Source organism: Nilaparvata lugens, chromosome 6, assembly GCF_014356525.2.
Source record: "Nilaparvata lugens isolate BPH chromosome 6, ASM1435652v1, whole genome shotgun sequence".
Taxonomy (NCBI): domain Eukaryota; kingdom Metazoa; phylum Arthropoda; class Insecta; order Hemiptera; family Delphacidae; genus Nilaparvata; species Nilaparvata lugens.
In genome coordinates, this window is record NC_052509.1 from 3956745 (window position 1) to 3982694 (window position 25950).

Consider the following 25950-nt stretch of genomic DNA (forward strand, 5'->3'; position numbering starts at 1 on the left):
TTATAAATGAAAATAAGTAGCCCTGAATACACAGGCTACAGTGTAAGAAGCAACGATGTTATTTATAAGGAAAGCTGACGGTTATAGATCTAGGGTAGTTTCTGTATTATACGGAACAATCTATATAGAATCAAGAATTCGGGATCTTTAAAATGAGATTCACTTCTAAGAGTGAGCATGAATTCAATGAGAAGCATTATATTTATAAGTAGTTCTGGCAGTTCAAAATGGATCTCACCATAGTTCACAATCACAATGTAGGGGTCATGGTGAAAGATATTTTCATAATATACTGTACTCAATTCCTATCCAGTCCAAATAAAGTCACTCCAATAATACTTCCGCTTCTAACATGTAGGAGGTAGGAGAGGACTAGTCTAGTATTATACTAGTAGTTCTGTGAACAGTAGACCTCACGCAGTATTCTCGTCCCCAAGTACCTGATTGAATCTATAGACCTTATGGAAATACAGCAATAGACTGGCTTCTCCACACATCTGTGTAATCACTTGTCAGCTGATTTATGATGAATAATTCTATAGTCTGATTTTTACTCTAATATTGGCGTATGAAGGAGGCTCCTTTTTCCTGTTATATCATCCTTGAAATGCAAAATTTCCAAAAACCTTGTATATACGTCGACGCGCAATTAAAAAAGGAACATACCTGTCAAATTTCATGAAAATCTATTACCGCGTTTCGCCGTAAATGCGCAACATAAAAACATTTAAACATCCAAACATTTAAACATTCAAACATTTAAACATTCAAACATTTAAACATTAAGAGAAATGCCAAACCGTCCACTTGAATGTTAGACCTCACTTCGCTCGGTCAATTATATCCTGACTCCTGACAATATTCCTGGTATTCACTTTATTCTTTAAAACTTAATTAACCGAACGTGTAGTAAGGTCTATGTTTTAACTCGGAGTTTCTTTCGTCTGTCTGTATGTAAGTGAGTAACGCAATTAATTACGGCCAAACGCATTGATAGAGTTCAATGAGATTTGGTAGGAATATTCCTTTTTTAACTGCGCGTTGATGTACATACAAGGTTTTTTGAAATTTTGAATTTTAAGGATAATAATAGTAATATCGAGTGACCTGGCTGGCTCAGGTCTGGTGTCAGAGTTTTCAGGTCGCAACTGATCAATTTCAGGGCCTCTGACATGACCTAACGACTGCTTTTTAGGCAGCCGGGACCGACGGCTTAACGTGTCCATCCGAAACACGGGTAATATGAAAATATCTTTTACTATTTTAAGGATAATATGAAAGGAAAAGGAATTTCCTCCATACTCCGATATCACCATATCATCTACTTTGAAGATAGGATCAATCAGACTATAGAATTATTCATAATCAATCAGCTGACAAGTGGATTATTCATTGCATGCATTACACAGATGTCTGGAGAAGCCGGTGAACAAGTGACACCAGATACTTGTGGATGAGACAACTGCGTGAGGTCTACTGTTCACAGAACTACTAGTATTTATTATGTACGTGTACGATATCTGCTAGAGCTACTGGATAATTGAATTGAGTAGTACTATTCTACTTATATTAAAAATTGTCTTTAAACATGTACTAGAGCCTATATTTCAAATTTTGAAAGGGAACTAGGTAGGTACCGTACTAGTCAAATCATTTTTAAAATCTTGATAATTTTCTCCATTAACATCCTGGTATTATCATGGCACCTGGCTTGTGGCTTCAATCAGCTTCTGGTTGAAATTGACTGAATTTTGTAACAATACTCTACTGTTGAGCTCTGCTAAGGGCTTAGAATTTTGTCCTTATTTCCGGGATGTTTCCACTAAATTTGTCAGATATCATGCATTTTCCAATAAAAAAGTGTTATAAAAAATCTAGTTATCCTATTATATTAAGGGAGCTATTTCTGTATATATTTTTATATTTGGTTATTTATGTCCAACGGATCTCGAAAACGGCTCTAACGATTTCCACGAAATTTGGAGCATAGTAGATTTATGATATAAAAATTCGATTGCACTTAGATTGCACAATATTTTCTCATCCCTGGGAAAACTCGCTAAACGACGTTAAAAGGATAATTTATCTTTGGAAAAACAGCTGAGACTTTCGTCGTCTGTGGATAATAAAAAAATGCGTCTGTGGAAAATCAAAATATCTCATCCCCGATATTCATAAGCTGACGTATAGTAAGCTGTAAAATATAAACACGATCATTTTTAAGAATTGTGTTCTGTTTATCAATAAATAAAAATTACGAGCGAAGCTCAGTGCCCCGATATTTTTCATAAAGTGGGAATATGATTAACTACTTCGAATGTGAAAAAACAACATGTTGTATTTTCGTTTATTCATTTATTCATCTATACATTGATAGATATACAATATCATTCTCAACTATGAATGACTGGAAAAGGAACAACAGACTTAAAGACCAAAATTTTTCCTTTCCCAAATTCGGATAGAAATTGTCCAAAAATAGGTTATGTTTATCACTTCATAAGTTTCGTTCAATTTTTAGTACAAAATATAAATAAACTAGGAATTTATAATTTAGATAAGTTGAAAACTAAATTAAATAAAGATATTTCACTAGGAGTTTTCTACAGAACATCTGGATATCGCGTCTTTATTTCATTATAAAATGTTATTATTAGCATTTTTAGTTCAATTCTACAACGTATGTAATAACAGTATTTAGTTGACTTGAAATATTTTTGTATGAAAAATGCATAACTTATCTACCACAATACTCATTCGCATATAAGTTCGAAACTAAACTCCTTCAATATTCGAAAAAATGAATCAGAATGTCGTGCACCTCGCAATTTGCGACTAAATTTGTCGACCAAGCTACTATCCATATGGGTGTTTGAGAGCGTTTTCCTAGAGAGTATGGGTGACCGGTGGTAGCTCAATGACGTTGTTATTGGGGTGGTTTGTGGGGGGACTAGAGGTCCCCAGACCGACGTACGCCCCCACAACTCGAATTTGAACTCTCTTTCATTGCGTGGGTGAGTGGGCTGGCGGGGGGCTCTCACTTTCCCCCAAACCCACTCCCTAAAATGAGGGGGCTGCTCCCCCCCCCCCGATCAGCCACTGGACATGCGGGGGTTGTTCCCCCCTCAGGTCTTCACGGATCATGCGCAGTGTGCCTGTTACCTTTACCCTTTTCCCCATCCTTTACTAACCCTAAATATCTCCTGTGTTGTCGTCCTTCTCCAGCACCCAAACTCCACTGTTCGTCTGTCAGTCTTCAAGACTTGCAATATTCAACAAAATTGTCGACGCTTTTCGCAGGGAATCATCGACAACATCTCAATGCAGTTTAGTTTGAGCAGATAAACTGTCATCGCATAACAACTGCTGGAGACCAACTGTCATACAGAGATCACTTGAATCTGTCACCACTAGTTAAATGGATAGAACTGATGTTATTTATGAGGGTTGCTGACAGACTCACTGTCTTTCAAGATTTGACGTTCATTCACCTCTTCCTGTCAGCATTAGTTGAATTAGAAAAATTGATGCTATTTATGAGGTATGCTGACAGTCTCATGAGCAGCAGATTGTCGTTTTAGATGTGAGCAAGTAGGCGTCTATTCATCTCTGTTTAAAAGCAACTGTCACATTCTGTGGAAGTGTATTCTCGGGGAATAAAGTTGACAGTCACAAAATGAATGCATTTTTCATTTTTCCAACAATGTATTTTAGTCTTCTTAGGGTGGGCACACACCAGTTAGTCAAGACAAGACTAGTCACGTTTAGTCACAATACTTCACATAGTTGCTTATGAAGCAACACACACCGATTAGTCATTGCAATTAGACATGTCTTCATAAGACAAGACTAGTCACGTTTAGTCACAATACTTCACATGGTTGCTTATGAAGCAACGCACACCGATTAGTCATTGCAATTAGACATGTCTTGATAAGACAAGACTAGTCACGTTTAGTCACAATACTTCACATAGTTGCTTATGAAGCAACGCACACCGATTAGTCATTGCAATTAGACATGTCTTCATAAGACAAGACTAGTCACGTTTAGTCACAATACTTCACATAGTTGCTTATGAAGCAACGCACACCGATTAGTCATTGCAATTAGACATGTCTTCATAAGACAAGACTAGTCACGTTTAGTCACAATACTTCACATAGTTGCTTATGAAGCAACACACACCGATTAGTCATTGCAATTAGACATGTCTTCATAAGCAACTATGTGAAGTATTGTGTGTGATCATGTCTTGTCTTGTTTTGACTAACTGGTGTGTGCCTAGTCTTAGAGGATTCCTGTTTTATTACTTTCCTTGCCCTATTACCATAGGTAAGGAAAGTATTGCTTTCCAAAAAAAATTAAGGTACCCCAATTTCTTAATTTCTATACGTTTCAAGGTCCCCTGAGTCCAAAAACATGATTTTTGGGTGTTGGTCTGTGTGTGTGTATATGTGTGTGTGTGTATGTGTGTATGTCTGTGAACACGATAACTCCATTCCTAATTAACTGATTGACTTGAAATTTTAAACTTAAGGTCCTTATACCATAAGGATCCGACTATAAGAAATTCAATAAAATTCAATTCAAGATGGCGGAAAAAATGGCGGATAATTACTATAAAACCATGTTTTTCACGTTTTTCTCGAAAACGGCTCTAACGATTTTCTTCAAATTTATACCATGGATAGCTATTTATAAGCCCTATCAACTGACATGAGTCTCATTTCTGGGAAAATTCCAGGAGCTCTGTAATATTCTTGAGAAAAATGGCGGATGATGACTAAAAACCCATGTTTTTCACGGTTTTCTCGAAAACGGCTTCAACGATTTTCTTCAAATTTATACCATAGATAGCTATTTATAAGCCCTATCAACTGACATGAGTCTCATTTTTGGGAAAATTGCAGGAGCTCCGTAATATTCTTGAGAAAAATGGCAGATAATTACTAAAAAACCATGTTTTTCACGATTTTCTCAAAAATTACTTGACCGAATTTTTTCAAATTCATACCCTGTAAGGTTATTTATCAGCTCTATCAACTGGCATGAGTCTTTTCTCTGGAAAGCTAATGGGGGGTCCACCCCATCCTTGAGAAATGGACGTTGTAACCTCCTTCTAGTGCATGAGGTAGGTAGGTAGAGCAGTTTATAAAAAGAACACAGTCATAGTCTAGATATTTCATCTGTAGAACAGCTGTTTTGACGACTTTTGAAAAAAATCATCGAATTTCACAATTTACACAAAGGAAAAAGTACTCTGAAAACAATTATATATACACATAATTATAAAGTAGTCTGATCGTAGTTGCAAATATTTTGCCGCCAATCGTCATTATGTTATTCCCCTAAATTATTCTCGTCTAAGAATGTGGCTTACAGTTCAATGAGCAAGGAAAGTTGTGTGAGTGTACCACACCAGATTTTTTATCTTGTGATAATTCGTATTTGAAGACTACCTTTTATGAGAAACATCAATTCATTCAAGTATTTGATTTGATGTAGCTGACTTTGAATGTTAATGGAAAAGTCTATGGATAAAAACATTACATAAAATAAAACACTCAGGAGGATGATACTGTAATTATAAAATACTCGAGAAAATAATTGGTTTGTGCAACTTAATAGACCTATGTTGTATTTTTGTAAATGGAAATTGAAATAACATAGTGTTTTCTATCTAGAGTGTTATTAGGATTATCTGAACACGGAGAATGTAGAAGAAAATCAAACACTCAAAAAATAATTGAAATAGAATACTTGTAAAAGTAATACACATTTTTGAGGCTATAAATTGGGTGGAATATATTTTTATACTGACAACTTATATACAGTTAGTTATACTGACAACTAGAGGAAACATCTAGTTGAGCATTTTAGCAACTTGTTGAAAAAATCATTAATAGATAGAACTTCTAAAAAAGTCCTGGAAGACATAGTGACCTTTTCAGGAGGGAATTACATTAAATACAGTATCATATCATTAAGAGGAAAGTGAAAGAAGATGGATGTGCTGTTAGCTTGAAATCTTAATAGATGGAACAGAGGGGCTGAGAAATCATTTCATTTTAAAATATGGTTCCAAGATTAGTTGTTACACATATCCTGTCAATAAATTTCGGATTCAATCCATGAACTTAAAATTAAAATAATAATTTCAAAACTCACTATAAGGTACGGTAAGCATCTTTCGAATACGGTATAAGAAATTATGTACTTAATTTAATTATTTAATCTTTTCAATGATGTACGGTACTTATTGTATAAATCAATAAAGAAAGGTAGAAAATAGAATATTCAAATGTTAATAAGAAAACAAAGATATTGTCAAATTTCACTAAAAACTCAAAGACAATATCTTTGTTTTCTTATTATAAAAAACAAAGATATTGTCAAATTTCACTAAAAACTCAAAGACAATATCTTTGTTTTCTTATTATAAAAAAAACAAAGATATTGTCAAATTTCACTAAAAACTCAAAGACAATATCTTTGTTTTCTTATTATAAAAAAAAAAAGATATTGTCAAATTTCACTAAAAACTCAAAGACAATTTCTTTGTTTTCTTATCATGGAGAGATTTCACAACATCACCATTAATTCTACTAATAATATTCAAATGCTCTTAGAAATAAGTTCATTGTGAATAAAAATTATATCTATATATATAAGGAGGTGATCATTCGCTTGATCTGTTAGATCAATTATATAGATTGATATTCCAGTTTGAAGATTTGATCTGTAACTGTAAGATTTATTTTATAAACTTTATTGCAGCTATCATCCAATTAGTCTGAATAACTTATCAGAACTCATAAAAATCAATTTTTTAAGATATTCCAGTATTTTAAGGAAAACATGATGAATTAAGATTCATCACCTACATTATTAATGTGACAATAAGGGGAATCACAATTAAATCAACAGCCTTTTAGTGTGAATTGCAAATTATATTCTTTGAATTTCTCAATTCTCTTGAAAAAGTGACTTGCGTCCTTATTTGACGTCATCAAGAACTAGTTTAAAGATAAAGATAGAAGCTTTCTCATCAACTTTATCTCTTGCTATAATTTCAACATGAAAATAGTTTTCAAATTTATTAATCACTGTACCAGTATTCAAATCAGAGAATGAATGAATAATTTACTTTCGACTTATTAATAGCCTATTTTTCTCAATAAAATAGACTAGGTACTGTAGTCTAGGTAGTAGGTAGGTACCTACTATGATTCATATACTTTTTTCTGATAATAATTTTCAACATTTTCCTGTATATTATTAGTGTTCTAATTGCCAAACCCCGTCACCCCTACTAGTGACTCATCTTTATTGTGTAGTCTTTCATTGTAGGCTACTATTTTTCATTTTGTTTTCTATAGGCCAGGCCTACAACTATTTCTACCGAACTGCGTGCTTGTAGCGTACAGCAGGCCTTGTATGCTCTTTCATATTTCTCATTTATTTAAATAGAGCTACTTGAAAGATTTATTACATAAAACCCTTTCTATTTTCTTTGTCGTGTTTAAAAGGAAAACATTGGTGCTAGAAATTCTATGTACCATAATAGAACTGTTTATTTAATATAAAATATATGTTATATCTATATTTAATAGAACTGTATAATATAGAATATAGTTTTCGAGCGATTAATGTATATACTCTCTCACAGTGATAAAAAAATATTTAAAACACAAAATCAATTTCTATAATAGATGAAGATTTATAATATGTTGCAGGCATAAACTCACTTCTTCAAGGACAGTTATTATCATTTGAGTATTTATTTCATTTCTGTATGATTAATAACAAAGTTTAAAGTTATAAAACATTTACAAGTTTTTGCCTGACAACTCAGATCATAATTTGATTCACATAAACATTATGATACATAATAATTTTCTAAATGAATTACATATTATTTTGAAGGACATCTATGTGATTCTCTTCTTGTTAGGAATTTTACCCGTATCAAGCTGTTTATTACCTACAGTAGCTATTAATTCCTGCTGCCTATTAGCACGTCATAAAGTTACATCTGTTCAACGACTATCGTCATAATCAAGGTACCTAAAATACTTTCTACGTGCATTTTGATCATAATAATATTCATTGATGAGTCAAGTTTACTTGAAAGCTTACAAGAGAAATCAATCAATCAATCATTTTATTCAAATCAACACAATATAACATAAAAGAATTCAAAACATAAAAAATCAAAATTTCTAATAAAATACAAAAACAGGTTTCATGGTGGGGTATGCTGAAAAGAAAGAAAAATAGAATAGAATTTATCTAGGCTATCTGTAGAGATCTCCACTACACCGTATTGGAAAAGAACGCTAAAAATTGCCTCCTTAAATGTATAACGCAATGATAGAATAAAATAACATCTATTGTAGAAGGATTGGAAAGTTGAAGAAAGAACTGCATGTAGATTAATAAAGTATAGGACCTAAAAATTCTACAATACAGAAATCACTATACAGGTTTAGGATTGTGTGAGAGAGAGGACCTGGAGTCCTAACTCCGCCCATATGAAGGCATGTAATAAAAATTGTATTTGCATTCCATTATCCATTCTAATAGTATCAATGATTTATTTTCATAAGCAATATCAGTTATTGATGTCTAATTAACAGTGTACCTACAGTTTACTACAGTCAATTTATATCAACAATGACTAAAATTTCATATAATATAATGTAATATGATTATTGATAAGCAGCTATAGCCTATTCTTGAAGCTTGATTCTTCAATTAACTATTCCCCAATCAATGAAACGTTTGTGTTGGAATAGTTTTAAAAGGTACAGTTTCATGATATTCTATGCTGTTTCAATGCAGAATATTAATAAATATTCAAGCATATCATTTGTTTAGGAAGTCAGATACTTAAGGATAGCTTACTCATTATTTTCTTACAATTACTGAAATTGACCTTTATGCAAGAGTTATAATGAGTTAATGGAGGGATATATTATACAACACACAATAATAAGCTCCGGTTGACATGTGGGGCTCTTTGAACTTTTGGATCCTTGAATCCGCCCCTCCAAACAAAATTTAGGGAAGAAGTTGAGAATAACCTTACAGTTGTGTTGAGAATAACCTTAGAGTTGAGTTGAGAATAAATGTATATGCTGTGTTTGAAATTCATAATTTTCATTTTAGATGAAAAATTTAACAAACGAAAAATTAGTTTTCTTTTGATTTGATTACATTATGATTCTTTCTACCAAGTAATAGGGCCTATTTGTTAGTTTTGAATATAAATTATGTTGAAAGGACATGTAACTGAAAACCTAGACTTGAAATTTCAAAAAATTAAGTCATTTTGCAGTAATGAATCAGTGTTTTCATACGTATCACATACCAAATTATAACCTCGTTATTGCCAGAAAATGGTTTTCCTGTTCCTCCCCAATTAAGCGTGCTGTATTTCCTTCCATTTCATTTTCATGCACTCCCAATTACCACTTATTCCATCTCGCTTCTATCGTTTCTCCAACTCACTCTTCTATTCTCTCTCCAATTTATCCTCTTCTTTTCACTCGTACTGTAGCCTATATATTCATTGTTTCACTCTTTCTCTCCTATTTTATCAAATAACTCCTTGTCCCACTCATCACCTACTCAGCTTCTCTCTCACACGCACTCATTGTTCAATTTCACCCTCTTTGTTTTTCCAGATTGAGCTAATGACTTGTATTTGGAAAGACCTTGAAAATGTTGGTCATTAGAATGACCAGTTAAAATTTGGTATTTATTACTCATACCAGCAGAAATTTTCAAATTGGTTACTCAGCAATGGCACAAATTAATAGGAATTTTGTAGTATTTCGGAATCATTATAAAATTTGAATATGTTTCAAGTTAATGGATAGTTAAGGAAAGAAAAGGGTAGCCTACATTTCTCAATAAAAAAACCTACTTAAGTTTAGATTACTCTCTAGTAAAACAAATAGTTTTCAATCAATGAGTAGAATATATATTATTTTATGAAAGTATAATGATGAAATATTTTTGTCTTCCACATCAAATGAAAATGTTGTTTCGTTTTCCCTTTGATAATAATAAATTATGAATAAATTTTAACATCCACATTAGCCCCAACAAGAGATATAAATGAGTGGTTAGCTTCGAATGACATTATAATTTAAATAGTGGCTACAAAAGCCAAGCCAATGTTCTTCAATGTTTATCTTGAGAAAAAAAAACAACTTAATTCTATTAGGTCTTCTTCTGCCTTCTCTCCTGTCCTTTCTTACTCGCCCTTTTCCTTCTTCCTTTTTCCTCCTTGTTTTTAGTTTCTTTTTAATTTTAGTGACTTTCTTTCCAAATTTAGTACCTAATTTTTTTTCCACTGAATTAATTTATTCTATCTTTTATCCTAAAATCCAGATTTTTTCAAACTCTCGGCCTCTGCGCATAGGTTTTTTAGCCTTGCGAGGTCCTTCCTTATTTTCATTATATTTTTTAGTTCAATACTATGTACTTTATTCATTTATCGTATAAAACACTATAATCATAATACAGTTATGAAATTGGAGGAAAAACTAGGCTGAGTCTGTACTATTTCTCTTCAAAAATTTTGATAAAATGTATACTATATTGCACATTATAATGTATATTATTATACTATGTGTACTATTATTGTAATGTAATTCTAGTTTCCAAGTTTTTATCTTGTGCTATTATCATTAAGGATGAATAAACAATTTTTATTCGATTTGAACACACACACAAATCAAAGTAACACGTTTCAAAATACTCGATAAAATGCAAATCAACTTATCACAGCACAATCTAGTACAATCATAGAGTTGAAGATGTTTATACAAAGTAACTTGTACTTATACTTGTAACAATCATTTGTCTCTGGTACAAATTTGTCTCTGGGTACAATATTATGGGAAAAAACTCCATACTATTCAATTCACTCTTTAACAATACAACTGATTGAATCAACAGAATGCAACACAATACGAATTAATTAAAATGAATTCAGCAAAACAACTTGATAGATTGACACATCTTAATACAACACATATACTACTCGACTTATTCACTCAACACAACACACTTGAAATTGCAATGCTACGGTACAATATGATGAATTCAACACAAGCCAGTTCAACTCAGCTCAAAACAATATAGGGAACATGAATATTATTTAATTTTTCTCAATGAGGAATGTATTATCTTCTTCGGGATATCCTCAGGGTTCTGATTCCTGATGATGGCATGTTTGCGATGCAGTCGTTGACCGTTAGCTCGGAATTTTGTATAACGGAATTACAAGCTTTACATATGTTTTACAAAACTTGCAAACTTTGTATGGCTTAGCAATAATATTCTTGGTCGATAATGCAATATATTTTTGTAAATTGATTTATATTCCTATAGCTTGAAAACATTTATCGATTTATTCTGGTGCACTGTATATGACAATAAAGAATTATTGGAATTGAATTGATAAAGTCAGTTCCTCGAAAACAGGAAACAAAACTTGAAACAATCACTTTTGGATACTTAAACTACGACATGGCAGTCTGATTTTTATCAATAAAATCTACTAGGACTCGCTTCAACTCAGCTTCTACTAAGGTGAGGTTCACGCTATAATGGCAGGTGAATAAAGATAGAAGAACAGCGCTGCCTGTTCTCTGCCTTAATAAATTATATTTCTACATTGTCAAAAACAGATTTGGCATCGTTGCGGGAAAGCTAGAGAAGGACCTTCTTTTTCGAATGATAGACAAGGATAGCAACATCAAAGTTAATCAAATACTGTCATTATAACGTGGACCTGACTATAGCTTCTTCTCAACACTCCTGTGTTGAGGAAGGGCCTAGTGTCCGAAAGCGCTCCACAAATGTGAGTAGAAGCTAATAGCTTTTATTCATAAACATCAGACTGCTATATGTCGTAAGTATTCAATAGTTATTTGTGCAACTAGTGCGCAAAGTGACAGTTTGCTGCACCGAAAGAAACGTTTACGCCCGAGCCGTAGGCGAGGGCGGAATGGTTTGTTGAGTGCAGCAGAGGAACTTTGCGCACGTATTTCACATTAAGTTTTTCCTACAGTTACCATTGAATATGAAAAGTGGGTAATTATGGGTAAAATTGCCTGAAATGCATAAAATGTTTTTCTGTGTAATTTTATTATTGATAAAAACCTTAATTTATTGTCAAATTGAATAAAAATGTTGTCCTTGGTTATAATATCTAATACTAATAATTAGCGCGTTGTGCTTGGTTGCACCTCTGCTCACTATAGCAGCCCAGTCACTGTTACCAACTTCATTTTGATTTTGCTGTACTGTTGCTCCATATAACCTACTAAGTATTTTGCGTTGCCATGTTGCAAATCTGGAGTGCAGAAAAATTTTTCCCGCACTAGAGCGGAAAAGTGATTCTTTGCGTTCTGTAATCAGTGCAGCAATGGCCACTTTTCAACGTAACTGTAGGAAAAAGTGATTATTAACTAGCAGTTCGTGATGGAATGAAACATTGAAGAGTACTTAATACAACTCTATAAACCGCCAAAAATTCGACAAAAAATAAACAGAGAATCTGCATTTGCCGACCACCTATTAATACAAAAAACCACAATCACACAAACATAAATACCGACCTACAAATCATACACATAAAAAACAAAGGACCAAAACAAGACTCAATAGAACAATTTGAAATATAGGTACTCCCAATTTAAAATCAATAGACAATGTATATTAAACGAACAAACCAACTTCAAATCCCACATCCTCCTTGATTACCTTCTCAGCCATAACAAACTGAATAGACACCATTAACAGCACACTAAAATTGTCCATCATATCCTTCTACTCGTCTATGAGTACAAGCAGGAAGATGGCGAACCTGCCGAAAGATTTCGTTGTCACAGTGAGAGTGATTAATTCATTTATTGTAAAAAATGTCTACTACTAGTCGTTCTTTTTAATATCAAAAAGTGATTCAATAAAAAGCAGTTCGTGATTGAAAACAGCATTGAAGAAAAAAATTTATCCAGCCAATACAACTCAACAGAACTTATCAAATTCAATTTTTGAGAAAACTCTACTTGAAACAATAACCTATATACAACTTCACTCAACTTGTATTTTATTGTTGTTTGTTTTTTATTAATTTTGAGTCTAAATTTAGGGTATGCAAATATTTCACAGGAGATTTGATCACTCAGTATAAAGACCCCCACGCATAGCAAACTGAATTTATCAGAGCTGACCTTTATCTCATAAGATTGAATCCCTTTGCTTGGTGGCGGGGGTGATGAGGAAGAGGGGAGGGTGGAGTAGGGGGAAAAGTAGCATCAAATAGATATCTGAGAAAAGACCATCATCCTCTCACACTGTCAGCATTCCTTACACCTAACTTGCATTGCTTCCCATTCAACAAATCCTGACAGTCTGAAGTGAATCTTTCACTGAAATCAAACAGACCTCTCAGCCTTTGGTGGCCCTTGAAAAGAGACAATACTGCCTAAGGTCAAACGTTCAACTCACGTTAGAGGCTTTAGGGGCAACTTCAGTGTATCTCTTCAATGGATTATTCACCTTTCTGCAGCCCTCAGATTAGGTGACAAGCTGTCAGGGTTTGTGGCACTGTTTAGATTTATCTCTGTGGTTGGAATAAATGAGGGTTTCTTTCAAAAAATATTGTACTAGTATAATTTTCAAGCTAAAAAGTGAATATAGGTACACTGTATATAATTTGTCAGGCACCACCTCTAGCAACATGTAGGCCACTTTTTCGTAAACTAGGCGTCTTGACTCTCCCATCTTTATATGTTTTTACCTGTCTGATGTACATGAAAAAAACCTTATTGAATATAGTCGAAATGGTGACATACATAATTATCAAACCAGAGGAAGGTTAAATCTCAGAATATGCGAGTACCCATAGGAATTGGAGAAACATGTCCATTAAGTTATTCAATGAGCTTGCCCCTGAAGTAAGACTGTTGAGTACCTCACTATTCAAGTCACACATAGATAGAAGGCTTACTTACAGAAAGATGTCTTTATTCTGTTGGAGAATTTTTTGAATAGCTTCAGTGTTCATCTGTTTAACCGTAACAGCTTTGTTGTGACTTGTGTTGGATCCCGTTTTAATACCTGCTATTTATCAATTGCTGCTGTTTATTACTATTTGCCAATTTTGTTGTAAATTTTTTTTACAAAAATATTATTTTGACTATATTATTATTAATATAAAAATATTTCGACTGTTTTTAATTTTATTGTATTTTGACGTTTGTTACAACACTTTGTGTTTCATGACAATAAAGGATTATTGATTGATTGTACTCACACTGGAAATACTTGAATATGTAGAGATTGGAGAGTTAAGAGATTGAGAAAATTACACTGAAGACAAAATAATAATAGAATTAATTTAAAAAGTATTAGATTGAAATTTTACATAGAAATTAGTTGTTGGTTATCCATCTTGTTTTCACTTATATTATTAGGTAGGTATTAATGTATTTTTATATAACTTTAAAGTAGAGAAAACACTCACATTTCTTTGGTGTGGCGACGACCGTTTCGTGCTGGTGTTGCCCATTTTCAAGCCAAACAGAACTGTCGTCGCCACACCAAAGAATGTGAGTGTTTTTTATTTTAAATTTATTAAAAAATAAAAAAATAATGATTACCTAGAAGTTTACTCTAATAGTATATGATACTAATAATAGTATGTCAAATATATTAAGAATGACACATGACAAACAATCAATCTAAGAAGAAAAAGCATTTCACAGTAAACGTACATGAAATTGCTGTGGAATTGCTAAACAGTGAACTTGGAAATTAAGCAAGATATAAGCTCTTTTGTGAGTTCTCAAGAATTGGAATTGTCTCCACCATATTCAGCTTAGAATTAGGCCTATAAAAATTATAATAATCAACACCTTATTAGCATTCTTCTTAAAATTCTCGTTTTTTCTTTTTAAATTCAAATAAAATTAATACTGTAGTATAGTTAGGACTTCTCACAATCAATACAAAATAAAATATATTGGTAATATATTAAATGAGTTACATGAGTTCTTATTAAAATAGGTCTGCTGTTTATATTTTAAATGAGAAAGTTTTTTCTAGTTTTGCAAAAACTTAATATTATTTGGTGCTACTTCAGGCTTCCAGTCTCGTTGGAACTAGCGTTTCTAGTCTATTTTTTGATTTGTGTTCAAGTGAGGCTAGAGATATTTTTTGTATTATTGAATATTTGAATGACTTATTATGTTGATATTGATAAATGCTTCTTATGGGTTCTTATATATAAGTACAGGCGAAGGAGTCAATATTAGATCAATCTGGTGTTCCAAATTTGAACAATTTGTGTCTATAAGATAAATGAAAAATTATAATTATACAAATAAAAATATAAATGTCAGTACCCTTTTAAATTATTTTATCACAACATGTTTCGGACATTAATGCCATTTTCAAGTCGAAATATTGACTTGATTTATATTTCTATTTATATATCAAAAGTAGCCCTAAAGAAAAAAGACAATATAATTATACACTATGACGATCTTTGTATTCATAGTTTCCAGTCTGCACCAACCGAAATAAACTTTAACACTAATTGCTTGTTCTATGCTGAGAAGACGAGGTGATTCAGATCAATTGGTAAAAGTCAAAATAAGATTCACATTTTTTCATAACATCTCCAGTGTTTCTTCAACAAGAGGAGCAAGGACAGAGAATGGTTTCTGTACAATACTATTTTCTAAATAACGGTAGTAATCTAGGTATATGATGTATGGTGCAAACTAAAATTTAAAAGTAACACACAACATAATATACAAAAACTATTCAGAATATTTTGTTCTCTGAAGGAGTAAGACTTCAAGCTCAGTGGATCATCAGTATGATAATCTAATAGTATGAAGACTTATTAGTACAGAGACTATTATTAGCCCCCGGAGATTAATATTATGGAGAGAAATTCCCCTTTGGAAAATATTTCAATAGCTTGAGAGAAACTTTCTGGTGTGGTAGTGAAGGTGGTATCGTATTTGATAAAACAACTTGAAACTGTTGAAGCTGTAAAAAGCCACTTATTTCTTACTTTAAAATTCAAGCTGTCATTATCCAAAATGTTCTTATACTTGCAAAATAAGAAAAAGTATTATTTCTCACTTTTATGATCTATTTATTTAATCAATGATACCCAAAACATATATCATTAAAATAATTAAGAATAAGAATCTTTATTATCATAGTCATTGTTAACAATGTATTGACAAACGTCAACAATAGGTACTAGATAAAACATGATACAATTAATACATACAAATGATATTAGCCTACAAATATTTGGTCCAGTCAATTACATAAAACTCTTGTATGTTATATGAACTTTTAGCTTTCAGTATAGTTTTCAATTCCCTTTTAAAGAATGTAAGAGGCAATGCGTTATTGGGGAAGGACCAACAGGCACAGCCCAAAATTATCCAAGAATATTCTATGCTATTGAAATAAGAAAAAAGAATAGAATAAACAGGGATGGTACTTGAAATTACTGTCACATTTCTTATTTGAAAGAAGTTAAATTATTATAATTTATTCACTTGGAATATTTTTTGAAAGAGATTGATACTGTCACAACCTCGAGCATCAAGCTGTTTCTCCTTTTTCTAAAGATTCCAATTGAATAAGGATATATCCACTTGACTTGAAATAAGAAATGTGATGATGATAATTATAGTTACTATAATTAAGTATGTACTATAATTAAATAATAGCTATAACTAATTATTCGAATCTATAAAGGGGTAAAGATTCTTATTTCTCACTCAAAATAAGTGCGGTGATTGTTACAATTCCAATATATGTTGTGAGTCTTCAAATCCCACTTATAAATCATCCCATCTATAATGTGTAAGGTGTAAGAAGAGTTTAATATTGTAGCAACCACTTGTTTTCCATACCGAAAAAGTGTTAAACTTCCAAGTCTTTCAAGTCAATTTCAAGAATAGGATCAGAAACTCAGGAAATTATTTTGAGTATCGTTGATCCACCTATCAATTGAAATTGCATTTTTGTAGAAAATCCTGCCACAAAAACCAGAAAACTATTTTGAGAACGGTATCGTAGGCCTACCTATCAATTGTTTTAATATTGAATTCATGCAGAAAATCCTGTCACAAAGACGAGAGACCAAAAACTATAAAGATTATCATTTTTATCAGTTGTATTTCTGTTGAGAAAAAACTTGTTAGGAAGCTAAGCAGTACCTGCAATGTTCCTCCTGTTGATTTTAGATTTCAGTCGTTAATTTGAAGCAGTTATTACCGTGTAAAACTCGTAAAATTAACAGTGAAGTAATAAAGTATCTTTGTTTTTTATTTTGATTTGAAGGTCACGCCAACTGGCACCATTCCGAATTTGAATCCAGACGCGGACAGCTTTCAAACCAAAGTGAAGACCGAAGATGAAGACGAGCTTGAAGACTGGGAGGCGGCTTCTCTTGGAACGGCCATTCCTCTAACTGATGGTGAGCTCAACAAACCCTGTTTTTGCACCCTTTCTACCCTATTTACTGCAACTTCACTTGTAAAAATAATGTTGAGAATTTTCTAGCTGAGAATCGAGTATTATTGTTGTTTTCTTTTGCTGAGGGTGATCCCCACATGAGCTCTAGGCTTGTGCGTGGGTAATAAGGTGGATGATAGAGAGAGATGAATGGACCTACAGATTTAGGTGAGCTCAACAAACTTTGTTTTTTCTACCCTACTTCGCCCACATCACTTTAATTGTAAAGTGTAAATAAAAGTCATGTATCAATCTATCTATCTATTCACTGCAACTTCATTTTTGTAAATAGGCTACAATGTTGAAAATGTTCCAACTGAGGCCTGAGGATCGAGTATTATTGTTGTTTCTTTGCTGAGGGTGGAGCCCACATGAGCTCTAGGCTTGTGCGTGGGTAATGAGGCGGATGATAATGAGAGATGAATGGACGTACAGTTTTAGGTGGGTTCCGCACAACCAAGAGCGATTTTACAACTCATGAATCATATTCAGATGTGTTTATACTATGATGTTTTTCAATTGTAGCCTAATATAATATTTATTTGGTTTTATGTATTTATTTGTTTTTTGAGAATGAAAATATATTTTAATTCGAATATATTGTACTTTCTCATTTGAAATGTATATGAAAAGTGCTACTAAATTCCTTATTATAATTCAGCCATAACATTAAAATCAAATCGGTTTTATAGTTTTATAATATTGAGAAGTCCTGTCATATAGAAAAATTTAATAAAAACAATATAGAAATCTTGTAGTACCCTTTATTAAAAAAAAAACTTTAAAATAGCTCAACAACTAGTTTCAACCCTAACTAGCTTGGGTCATTTTCAAGTTGTATTGTTTTTATTAATTTGTTAAAAAGTAGCCCATGTGAGTGAAGCTAAGATGCTTAGAAAACATTTAGTAATCCCAAGATATATTAGGGGAAGTTTTAAATAGTTATTTGTGCAATTAGTGCGCAAAGTGACAGTTTGCTGCACCGAAAGAAACGTTTACTTGTGTGGAATGGTTTCTTGAGTGCAGCAGAGGAGCTTTGCGCACGTATTTCACATTAAGTTTTTCCTACAGTTACCATTGAATATGAAAAGTGGGTAATTATGGGTAAAATTGCCTGAAATGCATCAAATGTTTTTCTGTGTAATTTTATTATTGATAAAAACCTTAATCCTAAAATCCTAAAGTCCTCGTTGTCGTTGATTATAATATATAATTAATAATTAGCGCGTTGTGCTTGGTTGCACCTCTGCTCACTATAGCAGCCACAGCAGTCACTGTTACCAATTCATTTTGATTTTACTGCACTGTTGCTCCATATAACCTACTAAGTATTTTTCCTACAGTTACGTTGAAAAGTGTCCATTGCTGCACTGATTACAGAACGCAAAGAATCACTTTTCCGCTCTAGTGCGGGAAAAATTTTTCTGCACTCCAGATTTGCAACATGGCAACGCAAAATACTTAGTAGGTTATATGGAGCAACAGTGCAGCAAAATCAAAATGAAGTTGGTAACAGTGACTGCTGTGGCTGCTATAGTGAGCAGACGTGCAACGAAGCACAACGCGCTAATTATTATTCATTATATTATATTATAACCAAGGAAAGCGACAGCACAGTGCCACCACAGCACACACCACACAGCTGCCCCCCGCCATTCAAACACTACTACATTATTCAGGCAATTTTACCCATAATTACCCACTTTTCATATTCAATGCTAACTGTAGGAAAAACTTAATGTGAAATACGTGCGCAAAGTTCCTCTGCTGCACTCAAGAAACCATTCCGCCCTCGCCTACGGCTCGGGCGTAAACGTTTCTTTCGGTGCAGCAAACTGTCACTTTGCGCACTAGTTGCACAAATAACTATTCTTGAATAGTATTCTATTTGATACATTCAAGAAGAAAGAGTGTATTGAATGCATTCATTACAAGTAAAAGGTAACTTTAATGATTACTAAAAAAATCGCTCATTATAAAAATAATTATATAAAAAGTGTATAAGTCCTTCAATAATAGGAACATCTTGGAAATCCTAAAAAAATATCAGTGAGAATGTAGAAGTTCTAAAAAATATAAAGAATTTGGAATTCACATATTATGATCATTTTCTCACTAAATACTCTATATCACATAGCAGAAAGTATTTTAAACACTATATAGAAAAGTACTCCTGAAACTAATGTTAAGGCTGTGCACCACATTTTTGGAAACTTTTGTAGAGGTAAAAGTTTTCAAAATATTTTGACTTGGATATACTATCAAGCTCTCCAAATGGAAAAAATTCTAAGGTAAGGAACAATCTTTTTAGACTAAGACTGTACATCAATTATCTTCTTAAAAGCAGGCATTCCTCTAGCCTAATAAACTAATAAACTCTGCCTATGATATAGTTTGCAACCTTTCTGGACACTTCTCTGCAAGTTGCTTTCCAAGAGCGAAGTTTTATTTGTAGTTTTTGAAAAAATATGTAGAAAAAATGTATTTAGGTTGACTAACATGGCTACCTTCCAATGGTAGTGAAAAAGTGGGTGCTGTACGTTTACTGTCTGTGCTTCTATGGAATATGTGGAAGTACTGTATTGGAGTATTACAAAGTATAAGGAGAAGATTCTCACACTGAACCTATTTATTCAACTCTATTCGATTTAAGCTACAAATATTTCAACCTTATTCCAATTTTCAATGTATTTGTTCTTTGATAAAGCAGTAAGTATTAACTTATTATTTGAGAAGGAAGAGTTCAGATACCGGTACTGGTAAGATCTAATGGTATTTATCCATAATGGAACACTAGAATGTTGAATGACATCTATAGTGTTGAATCATGTATGTAATTTTTTAATAAAATCGTGATATTTTTTACAAAATTTTAGTGATTCATTAGGAAGAGCTCGATTTAGCAAATTTACGGCATCACATAATGACAATGTTCAATTGTTTCATGGAAAAATAAGAAATCTTGTCATCATAGAAGAATCAATGAAGTTGAGGTAAGGGGAATGTAGAAGTCTTGTAATAAAAAGGAAAAATATTATCATTAATTGTATAGAAATAGGATACCACTTACTAGACACATTCTTGTGTTTAAAAGTATACTAAAAGTTACTCATTATGTTGTAATCTTATTATTCCTTCATTTTCTCTGCAATTTCATTTGTGGAAACAGTCTTATGGAAAAATATGTATATAACATTTGGAAAATGAACATTTATTGAAAGTTCACTATGTATCTTAATATAGCTACAACAATGTAAAGGACAGTAAATCAGGTTTATGAGTTTTACACACCAGACGCTTTTTTTCAACTCTTCATTTACTTAAAATCATCCAATATTCGTTCTGAACTTTTCTCTGAGAACAGTATAGTGGACCTAAAATATTGTCATGTCTGAAAGAAATATGCATAATAAATGGACTTGGTCTTTTGATAAGGCTTGGATAGTGAGTTGGCTTTATCAGCTTCATGAGAAATCTAGAAGTCCTGTAATATAGGAAAAAAGCCACAGCACACTAGGAGTGTGCACTCTCACACAACACACAGCACTCTCTTTAGCAAATAATGAGCTTCAAAATAGATTTATACCAGTCTTCATTTTTCATATCAATTGACGATTTAAATTTTTTAATAAGCCTTATTCACAGTTTTCAAAAAGTTTGTTTTATTAAGCCTTATTTACATAAGTTCTGATTTGTCAAATTTGACAAAGGGTTCATAATAAGTGCACTTGATTATAAGTCCAGTCACGTTGAATAACCACTGATTATCAACTTATTAGAATTATATGCTCAAAATAACTATAGGTGGTTTATCATGTACCAACACATTATGAGGGAAACATGTTTGGAAAAGGCTGAGGGTATTTCTACATATTTAGCTACAATTTTTCGTAGTTGACCAGTGAAAAGTAGATGTTAGCGATATCGGTGTAAATGTCAGAACTAGCCGGGAATCAAACCAATCAAATTGGAATCAAACCAATAGAAGGAACGTGAACTTCATTGAAGAGCACTCATGTCTGATTATTGTACAATTTGCTCTCTACACTCAGAGCACAAAGTGAATAGAGTGCCTACGGCAATAGAGTACTACAGCAATAGAGTACCTTCGGCTCATCTAGTACAAATTTGTACCTGAAAGGAAGTGATATTACACACAATAGTGTCTGCATATTGGATTACATGAATATCTGCTGTTTGCTTCTTTTGTTGGAGAAATGCTCTTTGGTGGAGCGAAAAGAGGCTTTGGAGATAAAAATTGAGGGATATGAGATGGCAGAATAGAATTGCAGCTATCATTGGGTGATAGAAGAAGGGAAAGATCGGCGGATTTAGTTCTGATGTTACAGTATAGAAGGCAGAGGAAGCGGGTGGTGGAAGAGGTAGAGGGTAGAGGTAGAAGTGGAGGTATAGGATAGAGATAGAGGATAGAGATAGATGGTGAGGTAGAGAATAGAGAAAGATGGTAGAGTTAGAGGTAGAAGAGATGCTGGATGATATGGTTATGAAAATGGAAGAAGAAATTTATTGTTCGATGGAGGTGACAATATACTAATATTTAGAATAGGATTGAATAGCCTTTCTTTGCTGAGGAGGTAGAAGTTGGGGCGCAGCCGGCCCTCTCTTACACACAACCCTCAACAATGTTATTACCTTGACTACAAAGGAGAGGAATAATAGGATGACATAAAATACAGAATAGTCCTAAGAATATGGGAAGAAATTAATGAAGCAGTCCATCTCAAAAATTGTATTATATTTGAATTAGAATATTGAGGTAAAATAGTTTATAATGTAACCCTTTTGAGTTCAATTTTGTGCAGTGTTGAACATTACATAGTAAGGCAGTGCAAAGGCTAAAAATAAAGTTTCAACTGGTGATATTTTTCAAAGTTTTTCGATTTGTATACTAACAAGCTATCAAAATGGAAAAGTTTTCTCAGGAAAACATTTTTTTCTAATCATTACTTTTTGAGATATGAGCACCTAGAGTTTAAATTTTTGGGACAGAACATTTCTAGTTCGGTAAGAAATAAATCCATGAGATTTTAAGGATAGATTCTTCATGGTATTGTTGATCTAATAAAACAGAAATTTTATGAAAATATAAATTTTTTTGAAAGTTATTCAATTTACTAAAAATGACAAAAATAACTTTTAGTTGAGCTATTTTCGGTCATTTTTGGTAAATTGAATAACTTTCTCAAAAATTGATATTTCCAAAAACATTTTGTTTTACTGGATCAACAATACCATGAAGAATTTATCCTCTAAATGTCATGGATTTAACTCTTACTTAATTTGAAATGTTCTGTCCCAAAAATTTAAACTTTAGGCGCACATATCTCAGATAGTAATGATCGAAAAAAATGTTTCCTGAGAAAAATTTTTCATTTTGATAGCTTTATGATATACAAATCGAAAAACTTCAAAAAATATCACCAGTAGAAAGTTTATTTTTAGCCTTTGCACAGCCTTAAGCATTATATTATTATAAATAATAATAATAATTTGTATGTAACCATAGCATTGCATTACAATAATTCATAATCGCAGCATTCGTAATTGTAATTTTTACAAGGGATAGGCTATGATAGAAAGGAGTAAATGAGAACGAACGTATAATTTATTAAAATATCAATCAATTTTGCACACTAAGCCACTGTCATTTTTCATTCAGCGTATATCAAATCAAATCAATTTATTCTCACAATTCACAAAAATAATACAGTACATTTATATATACCCTTACGTTGTGAGAGACTCACATGTAGGCTTAAGCCTGTGTTTGTGAGGGCCTGGCGTAATTCGCTGAATTCAAAATCGATAAACTAAATTATGAAAATTAATATTATATTAAACTAAATTTGAGAAAAATACAGATTAAAAATATGATATGAATAAATGTCGTTATTATAGAAAGAAAACAAATAATTGGCTGCAGAAACAGCCAGTTATAATTAATGACAAAAAATTAGTAAAACTAAAAAGATAGATACACTATTTATAGCAATGCAATTAAATACTAAGTTATGAAGAATTTAAAAATTATGGTTCACACATACAACTCATATAAGACACATATTTTTGTTATATCATGTGTATGATATATCATATAAATTTAATCATTCGGCATTGATGATTTAGTTTTAATTGTTGCTGTTTTGTATGATGTGCTGTTACCTTTTTTCTTACATCTATGCTACCCGATTTTACTCTGTATGTATCAAACAGAATATCCAGTTGAGGAAGAAATTATTATTGAAAAATCAGCTATTTTTTATAGCATCATAATATTAAATTAATTTGTAGCATTGAAAAAGTGCCAGGTATTGAATTCCACTTATTTTTCATTCGGTGGAGCTTTCATTCAACAGACTTTTTATTATTCATTTTACAGACTTTTCATTATTAATTTTACAGACTTCACTATTAATTGTCTGGAAATGCCTATTCAAATATTTATGTGTTTTCGTAAGCTTCACAGTAGGCTATACCGTACCTATGTGATATGTAGGCTTATGATTAGTATGGTACCGATACTCACCTTATTCGATACCCTATGCAAGAAATATTGTAAATAATAGGTCACATATCTCTATATTTTAAAATTATAGATTTTTTGGAGCTGAGTAATAGCCTACTATAAGTTGAATAAGAATAGATTAGTAATGATTTACATATCCTACCTTAAAAATATTTATAGTGTTTGATTAATTATTGTTGAATGTTCTGGCAATAATTGTAAACATTCGGTAGTCACTCATCATCTGAGAATTCCAATGTACGTTCAATAGAAAAAATAATTTTATAGCAACAGTAACATTTTTTATTAAATTATATGGATAAATCTGGAAGGAAATTTCTCTTTCTTGCATTTTTCGGCCGAAAAATATTAACAGTGGATTAACAGGTTTAGATATGATCTTTCAGTTAGGTGTAAACATTTTTTTTCTAAAATGAAACCACTTGAATTATCATTTTTTTAAAATTCTGATATAATATTATTCAATTTCCTTTCTTCTTAAATTTTCATTTAATATTATGTTATTGATGTGACTTAGGCCTACCTACGGTAGTGAGAATAATGACTGTAAACTTATCACCTACCAATCTAGGAAGTTAGCATTTTTCTCTTAGAAATTATCATAAATTGGACATTAAGATAATAATAATTGAACTCATAGAGTTTTCCGACCCATTAAAAAATGATTCCAAGTCATCTCTCATGAATAGACTACGGTACTTGTATGATATTTTTCCATTTCATGATTAGAAGCTTTATACACGGAAAATTATGTTTAGGCTACATAACAAATAATCGAATATTATTTCATGTTTCTCACATTATTTTATAGTAAGTTAACTGCTACAGTATTATTTTGTTTTTTTTAAGGGAAAATATATTTTTCAAGTAAAATATTTTTTTTTCTATTAGTAAATTCATTTTTTTAATAGGTCCTGGATCATGAACGTCCATTTTAAATATTTGATGCTCCTATAGCCTTTCTCTGAGGGGTTTCACTTGGCTCTTGATCAAAATGTAATAATATTTATTCCATGATAGTTTATTTATTAGGCCTAACATTGATATTTAAAAAAATAAGTCGGTATAATATGTTAACTCTTCCACCCACTTGCTTTTGCACAGTATTTTCACGTTTTCTGAAAATATCAACTTCAATTTTGCAAAATACTGAGTGATTTTTCTTTTATAATCAAGAAATTCCTGGAAACTATTTTTTATTATAACGCGTTGTTCAATATTATATGCTATGCTTCACTATGAATCTCAAAAATACAGCAAACACGAATCAGAATCATTGATTTTTGAAAGAAAAATTAAAAGATACATAAATTATCACTTCTACATATAAATTCATTTTTTCCATATCAATTTTATAATTTCATTTTTCTACTTTTTAGTCTACCATGTATTTACAGTTCACCTTATAATATAATGTAATACCGTATATAATATAAATGTCCGCCTATATATAATTTTTCTAACTTATTTTAAGAGTAGGTAATCCCCTAAAAATGGAATAAAAGGTACCTACGTACTGTGTCACCTTATTTAGGCCTACCTATGATGAGTAAGTTTCGGAGTTTGTTCTCATACCTGTAACTATTATTTAGCTCTGCAACTTGCAAAAATTGAGTTAAAGATGATCATAATAGAAGTATAGGAGTGGTATAATATTTCATATTTTTAATAAAAATCAGATACCGTACAAAAAGAATAGCTTATGCTTACACATATAGCTTATGCTTATCCTTTATGTGTGTAAAAATGTTCTGGAAGACAGCTAAATTTTCTTGAATAAGTTGTATGTTTTATAAAATGAATTTATAGGATTCTCCTCTTCAAAT

At 32.0% G+C, this 25950-nt stretch overlaps 1 protein-coding gene across 4 annotated transcripts in view; it reads left to right on the plus strand.

The window, feature by feature from the left end:
• The window catches only part of LOC111044490 (la-related protein Larp4B), a 111341-nt gene that overhangs the window by 36342 nt on the left and 49049 nt on the right, over nucleotides 1-25950 (plus strand). For all 4 annotated transcript variants that reach the window (XM_039429966.1, XM_039429963.1, XM_039429967.1 and 1 more), the window contains exon 2: nucleotides 17404-17539. In XM_039429966.1, coding sequence (XP_039285900.1) covers nucleotides 17404-17539 — 136 coding nt within the window. The remainder of the gene's footprint in view (nucleotides 1-17403; nucleotides 17540-25950) is intronic.